Below are 17591 nucleotides of genomic sequence, written 5' to 3' on the forward strand. Positions count from 1 at the left end.
GTCTGTCACTCCTCCTGGGCAGTGAGTGACATGCTTCTATGTGCTCCAGGTCCATCTCTATCCCCTTGCTTTGGAGGAAGGACGCCACCTGTTGCTCTACCGAGTGGGTCTCCTCGTCGCTGGGCTCCCCGACGTTCCCGGCCACCGAGCGCGGCTTGATTTTAATACCGCTGATGACCACGTCGTTCGTACGGGTGTACTGCTCCAGCTCATCCACCCGCCGCTCGAGATCCATGATCCGTCTGTCCTTCTCGGCATTTTGGAGGCGTAGCTGTTTTACCTCCTCCAGAAGCCCCAGAAGCAGCTCCTGCTGTGCCCTGACTGCGGCCACGTCTCCGCACAGCGCTCCGAGGGAGGTTTTAATGTCCTCAACCTCCTCTGGTGTTGGACCTTTCTTGGGTGGCATACTGAAGCGAGAGCACGAGGCGGCCACCACGAGGGACCCGGAAGCGGAATTTCTGATGATGGCGCCTGGCTAGGCCTGCTGGCTGATGGTGGAGCCTGGCTGTGGCCTGCTGGCTGATGGTGGAGCCTGGCTGTGGCCTGCTGAGCCTGGCTGTGGCCTGCTGGCTGATGGTGGAGCCTGGCTGTGGCCTGCTGGCTGATGGTGGAGCCTGGCTGGGTCTGCTGGCTGTGGCCTGCTGGCTGATGGTGGAGCCTGGCTGTGGCCTGCTGGCTGATGGTGGAGCCTGGCTGGGTCTGCTGGTGTTAAAGGGGAGTTTTTCCTTTCCACTGCTCATAGAAGTCAACTGGTAGTTGTGGTTTTCTCTGTTCTCTCTGTAGGGTCTTTACCTTACAGCAGGGGTGGGAGAACTCCAGCGAGCAGGGGTGGGAGAACTCCAGCTTTGAATTTTTTTTTAGAGTTGATATTTTGGCTATGGTGTCTTGTTATGAAATCTACAAGAGTCAAAGTGTTTTTAGCAGGTGCTTCACAGCTAAGTTTGACTGGGAAACTCAAAGCTCAATAGTCTGTATCAACAGAAATTCACTGCAGCCTGTGTAATATTTCATGCATCATAATTTATTCCAGTCCATCTTGCAAATACATATTTGCGTTGTAATGTCATGCACAGACACACACAACTATTAGATCCTTAAGATCAAACCTGTGTCATTCTTTTGGTCCACTGCAGTGTAGTAGTCAAAAAAAAGAAGTGAAGTGGCCACAAATGGCCAGGATAGAGCCCAGAGGGTTAATGCGTAAAATGTATAAAATATTATTGATTACAGGGTAATACATTAATGTTAATAGCAAGTTACAAGTATAAACAATGCTGTTACATTTACACTTAAAATTTTTACTGAGTATGGACATAAAAAAGTGAACAACATTTTATAATAAGCTTAATTGGAATTCTGTACACTGAAAAACAAACAACACATAAAAACACAAACAAACAGCCAGTGCCTTCATCTGTCCATGAAATGTCAAACATCACATTGACCCGTAGTCCCTGCTCGTCAGCACATTTAAAAAGAGCTCCATGTCCTCTGCAAACTGAAAAACAAAGAGGAAGAAGTCCCTCTACACAAAAACACTGCAGATGACAGGCCAGGCAAACATCTATTGATCTGTTTGAATGCCTCCTCATCATGTGAGCCTTGAAGGGTTTTTTTTAAAAGACTAAGATCACAGTGAGGGAATTTCATTTTCATGGACTTTCCACAAGCCACAGTTTCATTCAGCACAGAGGGAGCACATGAATGTTCTACTGAAGATTCAGAAAATGGTTTTGATGCTGGAGACAAGACATCGAGAGGGAGATGGGGCTCCACGGAGAGTTCAGTGGGGAGCAGTCCCGAATGCTGACATGACAATAATTGCCTTGCCATATCCCCACGCTGTATGACTGTCATGTTACAGACAGGGCAGTGAAAGTGCACCGGCATATCATTTTGTCTGTAAGAGAGAGAAAAACAACATGTAATTTAAATGTAGTTGTATAGAATGCAATCAGTTTATCTAACAATCAGATTGTACATATTAACAAAAACATCCAAGCCATCCTCAATAATGAAAGCAAAATGGTGTGGATCACAAGAGCTGTCAGGAAATGTGGTGAACAGGAAAAAAACATTTAATGAAAACACGCTTTTTTCTCTCACTGATGAATGAACTGAACTGTACAATGTGAAAAGCAACTTTAAAGTCAACAAAGAGACTGCAGAAGTGCTGAAAAGAAGTGCATATTTATAACTTTAACTATGAGGTATATTTAATACCAACATACCTTTGAAAGGCAAAGCATTTTTAACAGAATGGAATAGAGAATATTAGTATTTATAAATATGTAAACCCCTTTGTGACGACCTTTACAATGTTGATGCAGGTGGAATGAGAGACATAAATAAAGTGCAATATGCAGTAAACGGAACAACGTGCATTGATGTTACAAATAGTGAAAAGCAGTGAAGTGAATTTGTTCATAACAAGCAAAAATCAAATACGTTTGAAACTGACCACTAAATGCTAACCAGAGGTGTCAAAAGTGCACATTCCTTACTAAAGTTTAGATACCTCGGGGTAGTGATGGCCCGCTTGAAGCTGACGCTCCGGTGCGTGTGTCAAAAAAATCAACACACTGCTTCAGAAGCTCTGTGTCGAAGCTTGATTCGTTTGGCCAGAGTCACGTGATCAGCGACGTCCGAAACTTCATTTAGAACCTAACTGCTTCGGTATCTGATTCAGTGGTTTATAAGGAAGTGAGTCATTCGCGGGATTTGTGGTGTTGTGATGGTGACAGATAGCGAACCACTGATCATTCCACTGAGAGATTTGAAGCCAGCGAGGAAGAGAGGAGGTTCTGTTGTGTGGGAGAATTTTGAGTTGATTTTGGTCAGTTGGGTGGGTTTTCCAGCTTTGTGTTCTTGTTGTTTGCTTTTGTTTTGTGCGTATTTATTTTATCTTATAATGGGAAAACGGTGGCACGGTGGTTAGCACTGTTTCCGCACAGCAAGAAGGTCCTGAGTTCAATTCCAACATCAGGCCAGGGTCTTTCTGTGTGGAGTTTGCATGTTCTCTCCGTGTTTGCGTGGGTTCCCTCCGGGTACTCCGGCTTCCTCCCACCATCCAAAGACATGCAGCTTGTGGGGATAGGTTAATTGGATAATCCAAATTGCCACTAGGTGTGAATGGTTGTCTGTCCCTATGTGTTGGCCCTGCGACAGACTGGCGACCTGTCCAGGGTGTACCCCGCCTTACGCCCTATGACAGCTGGGATAGGCTCCAGCGCCCCCCGCGACCCTGAAAAGGATAAGTGGAAGCGAATGGATGGATGGGAAAAAACTTAATGTCAAAAAAATCTGCTTTCATAATATAAATATAATTAAGTAACTTTAGAAAAACTTCCACTTGATTCTTTACATTTAATGTTGTAAAAATATATATTTTATTGTTTAACTAATCTGAAAATGTTAGTCTGCCAAATGTGCAGCAATTTCATGTATTTATTCTCTTTAGCTGAGTTTGTGGGGCCCAGGTAGACTGTATAACTGCATCTCTACCAGTTTCTCTGCGCTCCAGCCTCTTCTGTTCCACGTGAAGGGATTTTCCTTAATGCAGGAGAAATTATCTCCACGAAAAGGAACAGTTTCAGCCATCGCACAGTGGAACAAATTCTCTTCTTAAATAAAAATGAAAAAGGGTTACCTTAAATGCATCATGCTTTTAATTTGCAAGTTCATAAGCATTTTCCCTTTCACAATCAATTCTACCCCCAGGTCAAAAATATGTATAGGAAAATTTCCCCAATATAATATTATTTATAAATACACCCATCTAGCTCTTGCACAAGTGCATGGAGGCGGGACCTCACAGCAGAAGCATACTCCAGAATGTGTTGTACATTATTATATGTATATTATATGTAATGTGGTATTTTTCAATTATTGTATTTACCAACATCAAGAAGTCACAAGCAAAGAAAGACCACACCATGGTGCATATTTAAACAAGGAGAGTTTACTGGTCGAAATTATTTATTAAACAAATAAACCGCATTTTTTTAACCCCCCAAAAATACACGTTCAAAGCAACACAACAGCGGCCCAATATCAGACAGAATTCCACTCCGTAGTGGGCAATCATAATGAAGCAGTAGGTTTTATTTTGTGGATTCAAGCTGCTCTTCATATTTTTGGCCACCAGCTGTCACCAGAGAGGACTGTGTTGAAAAGCTCCGAGTAATGAACCGTTTTCAATACAAGCTTCAGAAAGCTTCATTTGGCCATCACTACCTCGGGGGTCTGACCGTTGTTGTAACGCTAACAAAGTGTAAGCAAACTAGATGATTCCTAGAATTATATCATTATTAACGGCAAATTTATACATGAAAGACTCTGTGCCAACCTTTACGATCCACTTGCAAGGTTAAGGATCCTTGCAGGAACGAGACAAGAAATAATATTAAAAAAAGAACATATTTCTGCCGACTTTGGAGGTCACGTGTGTCCGGTTACTGCGGAGATCCCAATATGGCGCTCCCCAGCGGGTGCAACCAGACCCTCCCCCCGGTCGCGCGGAAAGAGCTGCTTTTTCATGAAACGGGATTAAAGTAGTGAACTTAGAGGAGAGAAACAAACTAAAGTATCGATCATAAACCACTACCAACGTCCTGATCGATATCTGCATCGATCTGCCCACCCTTGTCTCCTGGATCGTAGCTGAGATCAGCGTGAACCACGTGGGTCTCTGCTCCCTGATCTGTTTCCTGTGTTTGGAAAGAGTTGCAGCTTCATCGCGGAGTTTCTCTCGGTTTGTGGGCTCATCTAAAGGTAAGCACCGAGCTAACTTTACTGTGAGTTCAGTTCATGTTGAGTTTAGCTCCTGAATGAGGTCTTCTGCTGCTCTCCTCGGTGTCTGTTCACAGTTTATTGTGAACACGTTGAGAGAAGAGTGAGAGAGTGTTTGGAGAAAAACACCAACTAACCATTAGCTCAGCATGCTGGGAGAAGTTGGAGCAGAAAAGTCTTTATCAGGGTTACAATAAGCTTCCAGCTGCTGTGGATGAACAAATGAATCTATAAATGTTTTGTAATGTGAGTTTATTGTATCCTTGAATCAACAATACAGTCAGTTTGAGATGCTGTTTACAGGCATGTGGGTTTCACGTGAGGAGAACAAAGGCAAACTTTATATAACACCGCTCCACATCTGTCTCTGCTTAAACAGCTGCAGCCAGTTTCCTTCATCATATTGAGCAGCCAGACAACACGAAAATATACTCCTAATGAGCACTCTGGTTGTTCATGTGAAAAGCCGATTCTGAATTCACAGTTGTGATCAGAAGTTCACATCCACTCATCATGAGCACGAGTTTCATGGTAGTTTTGGGCTCTGACTTCTTTAACTGTTCTTTTTGTAGAATGGACTGTACAGCAGATATCTTTAATGAACAAACAAGAATCCATGTATTTTGTATTTCCTCTAGTTGACACAGATTCAAAAGTATGCGTATGGCCTCAGATATACACATATATCTAGTATTTGATTTAATGTCTGTTAGCAAGTTGCACTTCGACCAGATGTTTTTGGTAGCCATCACTAACTCTTGGCTGGATATTTGACTACTGTGGGAAATTTCCTGGTGACACGTTTTCAACAATTACATTATAAAATGAAGTAGGATCTCTTCCTCTCTTTTTATAGTCTCTTTTTATAACCATTCCTCTGATCACATGTCTGAGTCAAGTCAACAGTCCTCACCTGTTTGTGCAAAAGAAGAGTGAGATGCCTCACCTTTCTTTGAGCGTGCTCAGTGGTTGACTTTATTAAGCACCGATAATCAAACGGCAGATATTGCTGAGTGGGATGGGAAAGTTTGGCTATGTTGTACACCCTTGTGGTCATTTAAAACATTAACACAGACATTCTTTGTTTTTTTGAATGAAAATTCATCTTTTTAATGCTTATTTATTTATTTGTCAAATTTAATGTCAGAGCTTCTAATAAGCTGCAGGAATGCTGTGTGAGTGGAGAACAGCCAGGTGTCCCCGTCTGATAAACCTCCATCAGTGCCACTGAAAACAGTCACTTTGACTGTAAACATGTTTCCATTTCTCACTTCACTCTTTTGGCATTTAAGTTTTTTATTGATTTTGCAACATATACTTAAACCTGTATAAGAGGGGGAAAACCCCCCCAAAAAACAGAAAAAAACACCCACAAGAAAACTGCTGTTGTACACCTCTGCCCTTACAAGTCTAAAAGAAAGAAAAGAGTAACTAACAATGGGTTCCAAGAGAAGAAACACAGAAATGGGCAAATAAAATTGACTGTTAGGTAACATTTGGACCGGTGGTCACAGTTAATAGTCCTTCAAATTACAATAATACGGTCAAAATCCTGTTTGCTTCAAATAGCTCCAAAAGTAGTCCCAATGTTCATCTTTGACTTCTGTGTCATTTTTAAGTTTATTCAGCATGGACTCATAGGAAGCAGTCTCAGTTCAGGACATACTGCAGTCTTCCAGTGCCTAAGGATAATCCTCGATGCAGTTACCAGTCCAACCATAACAACCGTAAAAATATTATTGAGAGTTCTTGGAATATGAGAACGGTCTCCTAACAAGCACAATTCAGGAGTCAAGGGCACTTCTGATCCTGAACAACCTTCTAAGAGTGTGATGACTTCCTTCCAAAAAGGAGCTATAAAGGAACATTCCCAAAAACAATGTAGGAAAGTCCCCGCCTCAATTGTACATTTCCAACAGAGATAGTCAGGCATAAGCTTCATACGATGTAATCTTGTTGGAGTATGATAATATCTATGCAGAATTTAATAATGTATGCATTTGCTCGTCGCCTCCTTAACATAAAGCCTATTTCCCGCCAAAATGCCCATCCATTTTTCGTTTGGAATTGGTGCATTTAAATCTTTCTGCCACAAAGTTTTAATGTTCGAACATTCCCCACTTCTATTATCGTTTACCAGCCTATGAAAACACGTTGCTGTGTGGTGCTCCTGAGGCATATTTATAAAATTTAGAACAAGATTTTCATGTCCCCTTCTGAACTTCGATGTCACACAATGTCTAATTTGCAAATATCTCCAGAAATTTTCCTTCCCTTCCAATTTGTATGTTTGAACAAGGTCTCTATAGGACATAAATTTTCCATCTTTAGATAAGTCGCTAATAACAATTATGCCATGAGACTGCCACAATTTCCAAAACACGTTTTTTTCCTATATGAATAGCTGGATTGTTCTAAAGAGATGAGTAAAACTGCACATGAGGTGATATTTTAAGAATTCTATGTATATTGAGCCAAACCTGGCTAGAATGAAACAAAATTGGGTTCAGTGAAGTGCAGCTTTGAGACAACATACCTTTTGGATCAAAAGGAGTATAAATCTCAGACTCTATACTTAGCCATTCCTGTCCAGCTTGATTTATTCCCCAGTAAATAACCAATTTTGCCATCTCGAATGAGACTGAATATAATCTTGGATCGGGTAAACTTAAACCACCCTTCTCCCTTCTCTCATATAATTTAAGCATATAATTTACTTAGCTTGATTCTTGCCCTTTTCCCATCCCACAGACACTGCTTAATTAAGTTCAATTCAATTCAATTTTATTTATATAGCGCCAAATCACAACAAAAGCCGCCTCAAGGTGCTTTATATAGTACAGTAGATCGCACAATAATAGATACAGAGAAAACCCAACAATCATATGACCCCCTATGAGCAAGCACTTTGGCGACAGTGGGAAGGAAAAACTCCCTTTTAACAGGAAGAAACCTCCGGCAGAACCAGGCTCAGGGAGGGGCGGGGCCATCTGCTGCAACCGGTTGGGGTGAGAGAAGGAAGACAGGATAAAGACATGCTGTGGAAGAGAGACAGAGATTAATAACAGATATGATTCAATGCAGAGAGGTCTATTAATACATAGTGAGTGAGAAAGGTGACTGGAAAGGAAAAACTCAATGCATCATGGGTAGGGATGGGTACCGGTGTCTGGTGCCATGATGGCACCGGTTCTGACATAAACGGTAGTAACCAGACCGAAAAGCAGTGCACATTTCGGTGCTTTTTTTTTCCTGAGCTGTGATACACTTTAGATTCTAGCCAATCATTTTACGTTTCCGAGGATTATAGGCGGGGCCAGGTACGTACGTTCTGTTAGAGCAGAGCTACAGATTAAAAATGTCCAAGGCGAAGCGGTCAAAAGTCTGGCTGTACTTCACAGCAAAATATGCAAACTCAGCAGCAACAAGTGCTTTAAGCTGATACTGTGATACTGTCAAAGGAGGTAACACCTCAAATCCGATGAAACACCTGGCGACGCATAGCGTTTTTTTTAAAAGCCCAGAAATGCGCCGTATTTGATAGCTTGCTGCGAGACCTCATACCGAGCACATCTACTGCGGGTGGGTTGCCTGTTATGCAACATCCCCCAAAAACACGAAGAGGAGAGTCCTGGCCCCTAGCCCTGCCAGTGTAGCAGAAATGATGACGGATGATGGTGGCAGCAGCCGTTCTTCTCTGCGTGAGTAGCTAATTTACGTTGAGTAGGCTAACCGCGTTATTACATTAATGCATGTAAGGTGAACTAGCAAACATCATCATAGCTACATGCGGCTGTCTTCTTGTTTGATGGCAGATACTCCCTTCACCCTGGCTAAAAAGGCTAAAATGACCAAAGAAAAAGTGGAAAACAGTTAAACATGAGAGGTTTTTGGATAAAGTTTGTGTTTTTTCCGTTGTTTAAGCACTGCTTCCAGCCAAGAGTGATACCATATATGCCCCATAGCTGCAGAAAAGGCTAACATTGTTATATTTTTACAAAAAACAGCTGAACATGAGAGGTTTTTGGACCAATTTTGTGTTCTCCATTCTTTAAGCACCGGTTTGAGCACCGGCACCGTTTCAAAAGTACCAATTTGGCACCGGTATCGGATAAAACCTAAACGATACCCATCCCTAATCATGGGAATCCCCGGCAGCCTACGTCTATTGCAGCATAATTAAGGGAGGATTCAGGGTCACCTGGTCCAGCCCTAACTATATGCTTTAGCAAAAAGGAAAGTTTGAAGCCTAATCTTGAAAGTAGAGATAGTGTCTGTCTCCTGAATCCAAACTGGAAGCTGGTTCCACAGAAGAGGGGCCTGAAAACTGAAGGCTCTGCCTCCCATTCTACTTTTAAATACTCTAGGAACAACAAGTAGGCCTGCAGAGCGAGAGCGAAGTGCTCTAATAGGGTGATATGGTACTACAAGGTCATTAAGATAAGATGGGGCCTGATTATTTAAGACCTTGTATGTGAGGAGCAGGATTTTGAATTCTGGATTTAACAGGAAGCCAATGAAGGGAAGACAATACAGAAGAAATCTGCTCTCTCTTTCTAGTCCCTGTCAGGACTCTTGCTGCAGCATTTTGGATTAGCTGAAGGCTTTTCAGGGAGTTTTTTGGACATCCTGATAATAATGAATTACAGTCGTCCAGTCTGGAAGTAATAAATGCATGAACTAGTTTTTCAGTGTCACTCTGAAACAGGATATTTCTAACTTTAGAGATATTGCACAAATGGAAGAACGCAGTCTTACATATTTGTTTAATATGTGCGTTGAAGGACATGTCCTGGTCAAAAATGACTCCAAGGTTCCTCACAGCGTTACTGGAGGCCAAGGTAATGCCATCCAGAGTAAGAATCTGGTTAGATACCATATTTCTAAGCTTTTCAGGGCCGAGTACAATAACCTCAGTTTGATCTGAATTAGGAAGCAGAAAGTTAGCGGCCATCCAGGTCTTTATGTCTTTAGGACATTCCTGCAGTTTAACTAATTGGTGTGTGTTATCTGGCTTCATGGACAGATAGAGCTGGGTGTCATCTGCATAGCAGTGTAAATGTATGCTATGTACCTATAATACCTACAGCATGTTCTAATCGCTCTAATAGGATATTATGGTCGACAGTATCGAACGCTGCACTGAGGTCTAGCAGGACAAGCACAGAGATGAGTCCACTGTCAGAGGCCATAAGAAGATCATTTGTAACCTTCACTAAAGCTGTTTCTGTGCTGTGATGAGCTCTGAAACCTGACTGAAACTCTTCAAATAAACCTCTGCAGATGATCTGTTAGCTGTTTGACAACTACTCTTTCAAGGATTTTTGATATGAAAGGAAGGTTGGAGATTGGCCTATAATTAGCTAAGAGTGCTAAATACACTAAAATACAGGAAGCTCTCCTTATTCAAAGTTTATGTTTAAGGCCAAAGTTGTGGTCCCCAAGTCAAACTGGAACCAGCTAACCACTCCAGCTATGATGCAAATAAATGCCAGTTCACCAGTCAGCTGCTACAGACTGAACAACTGTCATAACAATTTGCATATTAATGATCATGAAACTGTTTCCACAGCTTACTGTCAGGTCCTGGTGCCAATTAGAGTCATTACACAACTGCCTTTTTAAGGCTTGGGAAACCTGCAGCCATCCTAGACTGAAGAGGACATGACGGATGAGTGATAAAACACGCCTCCTACTGAAAACGCTGCGTCTAGATGAACAGAATCAACTTTTTGGTGCAACAGTTTATTTCCAGAGTGGACTACATTTGGACTACAAACTGGGATTCCTGCTGCAGTTCTTGTTGGCGTGCGTACGTTCATGACGGTTACGTTTATCTGACCGGGAAAACCTTTTGTTACAGTGTCGGCACTTGTATGGTTTCTCTCCTGTGTGGACACGTTTATGCACTTTAAGCTGATCTGCAGTGGTGAAGGATGACCCACACTGGTCACAGAGGTGCTCTTTAACCCCACTGTGGATGAGTTCATGACGTTTTAGTTTATCTGGTGTGGGGAAGCCTTTCCCGCATTCTTCGCAATAATGCAATTTGTGTCCAGTATGTCGCCGATGGTGCATCATTAGGTTTGTTTGCCAGTTGAAAGTTTTTCCACACAGGTCACAACGAAACGGTTTCCCACCACTACAGTGATGACAGGGTTGAGAACTGGATCCATCTGTGCTGCTCTGCTTCTAAACAAAGACACAAAGACAGCGTAAGTCAGGGAATTCCTTCAACATTTTAATCCTGAACCAGGCTTGAAATAAAGAGCATCTCTGCCAACATCAAATTACATTTTATTATATCTGAAAAAAGTTAACCCATCAAAGTACCAGATACCTTTTATACCTTTACTTTAAAAAAAATGAAGTCATGCAAAACTGTACCCTCAAACAATCCCTGAAAGTGCATGGGGTGAGTCTATTTTTTTTTATTTAATCCCTTTTTTAAGTTTTAATAATAGAAGATAATCACATGAAACCAAATCTGTTTTAATCCCACATGCGGTTTCTCAGCACGTTGCACAGTCTGACCTTACTGGCAACAGTTCTTTCTCTAAAATCAGAACACACACCTGAATGCTCCAGATCAGCAAACTGTGAAACTCTGCTTTTATAGAGGTCCTCATCAGGAGTTAAAATATGTTCAGTTAATTAAATATGATTGGTAGTTGAATGCAAAACACTATCATTTGACTTCAGTTTTTATGAGCTGTTTACTGTTTTTTAGATGATGTCACACAGACAGCCAAGACATCACATGATCTGTGTGCATGGTTCTGATGTGAAACTGCATTTGTGCCACTTCACTGAGTGGCGTAAGAATAACCTGGATGAGTTTTTAAAAGACAGTGGGTCCTTTAAAAAAATGGCAGATAATTTCAAAGGTAACATTTACAGTAACCAAAGAAAAATTATTTTGTGGGGTCATTTTACTGTGACATGGAGAACAATGTAAGAAAGAGGACATGAGAGGAAGAAGAGATTATTTTCTAAGATAAACACAGCTCAAATATAAAACACAGAGATATGCTGTGATGTTGTTGGTATGTTTCACAGATACAACTAAATAAATAATAATAAAGACTTGTTTAAGGCTGGTAGTAACAAAATGTATGAAGACAGAATGTAAATGTGGTTCTTTGCCAAGACGCCTGTTATGTCTAGACGACACTGGTGAGTTAGGTGCCTTTCTGATGATTCAGTAATCTGGAGGTCAGTGTAATGTAGCTTAAATCGTAATAATAAAATGATAATGATGATAATAATAAAATAAATCCAGTAAAAATGGTCAGGGTACAGTGACCAGACTGAAACAGAGTGTAAAAGCAGCCAGTGTCCAAAGGAAAACTACAGACCTTCGGAAAGCTGGCGAGCTATTGCTCGAGACAAAAAAACCCCAAAACAAAACAACCTACAAGAAAGTTTTCTTTGAAGCAAACTATAAAGAAATTAAGGGGAGACATGAGACTTCTGCAGTGTAGTATAAACTTTGGCATTACAAAAGTATAACAAACTCAAGTTAAAAGTCATAACTGAAATTGAACTAATTGCTCACATGCACTTTCATGAGGAGTGTTGATCCAAAAAGGCTAAAATTACAAGAAAAACATTATAATACATACCTCACAGTAACTGCACTTGTAGAGTTTCTGTCTGGTGTGAATCTGTTGGTGGACTTTTACAGAACTCTGTGCTTTAAAAGTCTTTTCACACAGGTCACATTTATAAGGTCTCTCCTCGGTGTGGGTAAACCTGTGGATTTGTAATTGTTTGTATCTTACAAACAGTTTGCCACACTGTTCACAGCAATAAACATCCTGTCCGGTGTGAATACGCTGGTGTTTATTTCGATTTTCTATGTGGCTGAAAGTTTTTTCACAGATGTCACAGCTGTAAGCCTTAATACCAGAGTGGGAAACCTGATGTTTCCTTAAGCTACTACTTTGAGTAAAAGCTCTGCTACACTGATCACAGCTGTAAGGTTTAACTCCTCTGTGGATGAGCTTATGCCTTACCAAGCCTTCTTTCCTGGTGAAACCCTTTCCACATTCATCACAGCTGTACGCTTTAACTCCACTGTGAATGACCTGGTGTGCTTTTAAGTTTCCAGGCTGGGTAAAAGAATTCCCACACAAGTCACATCTGAACGGTCTCTCTCCCGTGTGGATGACTTCATGTCTTTCTAGAAAATACTTCCGAGTAAAAGTCATCCCACACTCATCACAGCTGTATGTTTTCTCTCCCTTTCTTCTGTGAGGTGTGTTGGTCTCCTGAGATCGCTGACTTCTCGCTCCATGTTGGTCCTGCAGTGACAGAGATACAAACATTGAGTGAAATCCAGTCAAACATAAACTTTAAACTTCGTCCATTAATACTAGTTTTAAACATGAGATTGGAGCATGGCAGTCACCAAACACCTTGTAGGATGCATTTTTAAAATAACCCATATTTTAATAGTTTACATTTATTTAATGTTTATTGTCTGTGAAGGTTCTCAGTCATCCAGGTCATCCTAGTCTAAGGAGCTTGGAAGGAAAACGTCTGGACTTCTTTAGTTTGCCTGAAGATGTTTCACCGGTCATCAGAGAAGCTTCTTCAGTTCTAGGGTCAACTGGTGGAGAGTCTCAGATTTAAACCCAGTGGGAGTATCCCCCTAAAGAGGGACAAAAGGACCCCCTGATGATCCTCCACCTAATCACATGAGCCAAGATGTGAAAACGGGTGTGGGTCACAATCAGCCAGGGTTTCGAGTGAGCTCATTGTGACTCCTAGCCCCACCCTGTCATGTGATTTCCTGACACCCTAAACCAGTTCTTTGCCCACTTTGACCAACAGAACAGGGACACCATCACCCTTCCTGCTGTTTCAGAGAGGGACGACACCCCTATCCAGCTGGAGCAGCATCAGGTCAGAGCCACACTGCACAGAGTCAACGCAAGGAAAGCAGATGGTCCAGACCGTGTAGCAGGTAGAGTGCTTAAAGCATGTGCAGACCAACAAGCAGAGGTTTTCACCACCATCTTCCACCTCTCACTGCTACAGTCTGTAATACCATCCTGCTTTAAGTCAGCCACCATCTCTTCCAGTGGACGAGACCAAGACCAAGGAGATGGAAATCGACTTGAGATGAAGAAAGCGAGCTGAGCACTCTACCCTCTACATCAGGGGTGACGAACTCCAGGCCTCGAGGGCCGGTGTCCTGCAGGTTTTAGATCTTGCCCTGGGTCAACACACCTGAATCAAATGATTAGTTAATTACCAGGCTTCTGTAGAACTGCAAGACATGTTGGGAGGTAATTTAGCCATTTAAAATCAGCTGTGTTGAATCAAGGACACATGTAAAATCTGCAGGACACCGGCCCTCGAGGCCTGGAGTTCAACACCTGTGCTCTACATTGATGGAGAGGAGGTAGACAGGTTAGAAAGCTTTAAGTTTCTTAGAGTTCACATCTTAACATACGTTACCTGGTCCACAAACATTTCCCACCAGGTACAAAGCACAGCAAATGCTGTACTTCCTCAGTAAGCTGTGTCAAGCCCAAATACCCGAAATACTGCTAAGTAAGTTCTACCGCTGCACCATCGAGAGCCTTCTGACTTACTGCTGTAAACTCTGGTCCAGCTGCTGTACTATGGACGACAAGGGGAACTTGCAGCAGGTGGTGTGGGCGGCAGAGCGGGCAGTTGGCATTTCATTAACTCCCCTCAGAGACATTTATACAGGCAGACTTCAGCAGAAAGGCAGAATCATCATCATGGACCCCTCATACCCTGGACATAGAGCAGGGTGATGTGACCAAAAATATTTATCATGATATACATTTGAAAATGAGCGATTATGATATAATTGACAATATAATTGACACTAGACAAAATACTTTACAACTATACAACATTATTAGTGTGAAATAAAACCCATCAATGTATTTTCACTCAAACAAGCAGCTGTTTTTTATGTGAATTAAAGTTATATAAAAATTTTTGAACAGCCGGTTCCGCTCTCTTAATTCTCTGATAAGTCAGGGCCAAGCCAGCTCCGATCAGCAAGAACCCTGTTATCATGGTTCTGAATCTTCAGCGTCCTCGATCGACAGTCCCGCCAGGCACACGATCCTCCATGTCTGCCACCCGTCCATCGTGTATCCGGCAGGGAAAGTCCCTCCAGGACACTCGGGCTCTCCCGAGCCCAGACTTCTCATTGAGAAAAGGGTGTCAATAGCATTCAGAGATTGATCAAATCCATAATTCTCTTTTAGGTTTTAGAAACAGACTGTGAGTGTTCCAGGGAAAATAATACAAAAAACATGAGACTACACAAGGACATAAGAGCTAAGCAGGGAAGATAAGGGAGAGGAGAGGAGAGGAGAGGAGAGGAGAAAAAGTGCATCCGCCTCCTCCGAGAGTCAAAGACTCAGTCTTTATGGTGTCATCCACATATCTGGCTTGGTGGTGTTCCAGGGTAGGATAGCAAAGCCCTCTTTTCCACTTCTTCCATGTACAAATTGGCCACAATGGGTGAAACTGGGGAATCCATGGCACACCCATGTTTCTGCCTGTAGAACTGACCCTTGAATGTGAAATACGTGGAATTAAGTCACAGTTCCAAAAGCAAACACTTGGTCGGTGCTGAGAGTGGTCCTGTTGCTGAGGTTGGGGTTATCCTGTAATCTCTTACGGACTACCTCCAACGCTTCCGTGACTGGGATGCAAGTGGGATGCACCTGGGTGAAAATCAAATCTCAGGACGTACTACATTTCACGGATCACATTAACTCGGTGGACCGACACATCAAATTAACTAGGGAGGATATGAAAAGTGGCAGGTTAGCCTTCTTAGACTGTGAGATTTCCATCAGTAATGGGGGACATCTAAAAGCTGACGTGTACCGTAAACCTACACATACGGATCAGTATTTAAGGTTTGACTCTCATCATCCACTGGAGCACAAACTGGGTGTCATCAGGACGCTACAACACAAAGCGAACACCATCCCCACAGACACAGCAGCCAGGGAGGCAGAAGAACGGCACATCAAGAAGGCCTTGAGTAAATGTGGTTATCCCAGCTGGACTTTTGTCAAAGCAGGAAAGGCACCTAAAGAAAGCTCCAGCTGATCCAGGAGAGAAGGACAACCGCTGCCTAAGCGAAAACCTGTAGTGATCCCATATGTGTCAGGAGTATTGGAGCAGTTGAGACACAATTTTTCTAAACATCAGGTCTCTGTGGCTTTTAAACCCCAAAACGCTGCGCCAAAAACTGGTGCACCCCAAGGATCAGGTCCCCCGACACAAACAGAGTAACATAGTGTATGCCAAAGGCGTAGATTTGGCATGGACAGAAGGGACACGTCAATAATCGCTGGATATTGGTGGGGACTTGTACCCACCAATATCCAGCGATTATTGACTTGTACCCACCAATAATTTGATCTCTTCCAGAAAAGAAAAACAAAACCGATAGAAACCCCCCCCCCCAAAAAAAAAAACAATCTGTCAACGTCTTCTTCACCCAGCGGTGCAGAAAGAGTTAAATTACGTTCTCTACTGGAGTCCTACCTCATGTGACAAATATGGCCAATGTGATTGGCTGTGCCTTTCGGGGAGCTCTGTTTAGTTTTAGCAGCGGTAAGCCTGCGCTGCGAGGAGGAGAGGAGGATGGCAGCAAAAAGGAAGAAGCTGGATATAAGAAAGTATTTTTCAAAGAAACCTGTAAATCACTTAAAGTCAAGTTCACTCATAAAATGTGTCCGTCATAATAACGTTACAGGCTATGCTAGGACATACATGCCAACCCTCCTGATTGTTCTGGGTGAATCCCGAATTTCAGTGCCCCTCCCGAAAATCTCCCGGAGCCAAATAAAATTGAAAAACCATATCCCAGATTGCCTCAGCCAGTTTCCAACAATGGCTACTACTACTGCAGCTACTTAGTTTTAATATTACTCTTATTACCCTTTCTGGGTCGCAAAATAAAGTTTTAACATATTTTCAGGCGAGAGTGTAGCTGTGTAAACTTTAAGTATCTGAGTAGGGGAGAACAGCAAACTCCCGGCACATTGTTTTCAAACCCCCGTGGTCTTTCGCTACTCAGGTTAAACATGATATACAAGTCACTTAAATAACTCAAACATGTTATTGTTTGGCATTTTTCAGTGTTTTATTTGTTCGTGAGTAAATCGGTTTGGCTGAGATTAAAATTATTAAATAAATAATAATAAATAAATGTTTATTTATATAGCACCTTTCAAGACAGAATCACAAAGTGCTGCACATAAGATTACAAGTCATAAAAAGATTTAAAAAGAGAAAATAAAACAGGCAAAAAATTAACCAAAAGCAGTTTTAAAAAGGTGCGTTTTGAGTTGTTTTTTAAAAACAGCTACTGAGTCCACAGTTCTTAATGTTTGGGGGAGAGAGTTCCACAGTCTGGGGGCCACAGTGGCACTATCACCCTTAGTCCTCCTCTTAGTATTTTTTAAAGCAAGTAAGCCCTGATCAGATGACCTCAAAGACCTGCTAGGTCTTTTATTAGATTAGATTAGATTAAATAAAGCTTTATTAATCCCTCGGGAGGGTTCCTCCGGGGTTTTCTCACAGCTGAATAAACATCAAATAGAAAACTGATTAAAAAGAAGTGTGAGATGGTCGAAAAAAAACGTCCGGTTATATTTTAGATAGCAAGGAGCAGACAGCTGAGTTTCACTCCACCGAGAAAGCTCGTGACGTAATTCTGAAGGCTAGATCGTCACAGTCGCTCATTTCCGGTCTACCCGGCTTTCAGAGGACCACGAAGGCCG

The 17591-nt window shown here is 42.1% G+C and overlaps 1 protein-coding gene across 1 annotated transcript; it reads right to left on the minus strand.

Moving 5' to 3' along the window:
• Positions 1–10115: 10115 nt before the first annotated feature.
• LOC113029620 (zinc finger protein 626-like) lies at positions 10116–12870 on the minus strand. The gene is made up of 3 exons (XM_026180593.1): positions 12810–12870; positions 12417–12546; positions 10116–10983 (listed from the first exon to the last, which is right to left on the minus strand). Exons 1-3 carry the CDS (start codon positions 12845–12847, stop codon positions 10564–10566), a joined length of 588 nt encoding a protein of 195 aa, XP_026036378.1. The 5' UTR covers positions 12848–12870; the 3' UTR covers positions 10116–10563.
• Positions 12871–17591: the final 4721 nt, after the last annotated feature.

Source organism: Astatotilapia calliptera, chromosome 9 (assembly GCF_900246225.1).
Source record: "Astatotilapia calliptera chromosome 9, fAstCal1.2, whole genome shotgun sequence".
NCBI lineage: Eukaryota > Metazoa > Chordata > Actinopteri > Cichliformes > Cichlidae > Astatotilapia > Astatotilapia calliptera.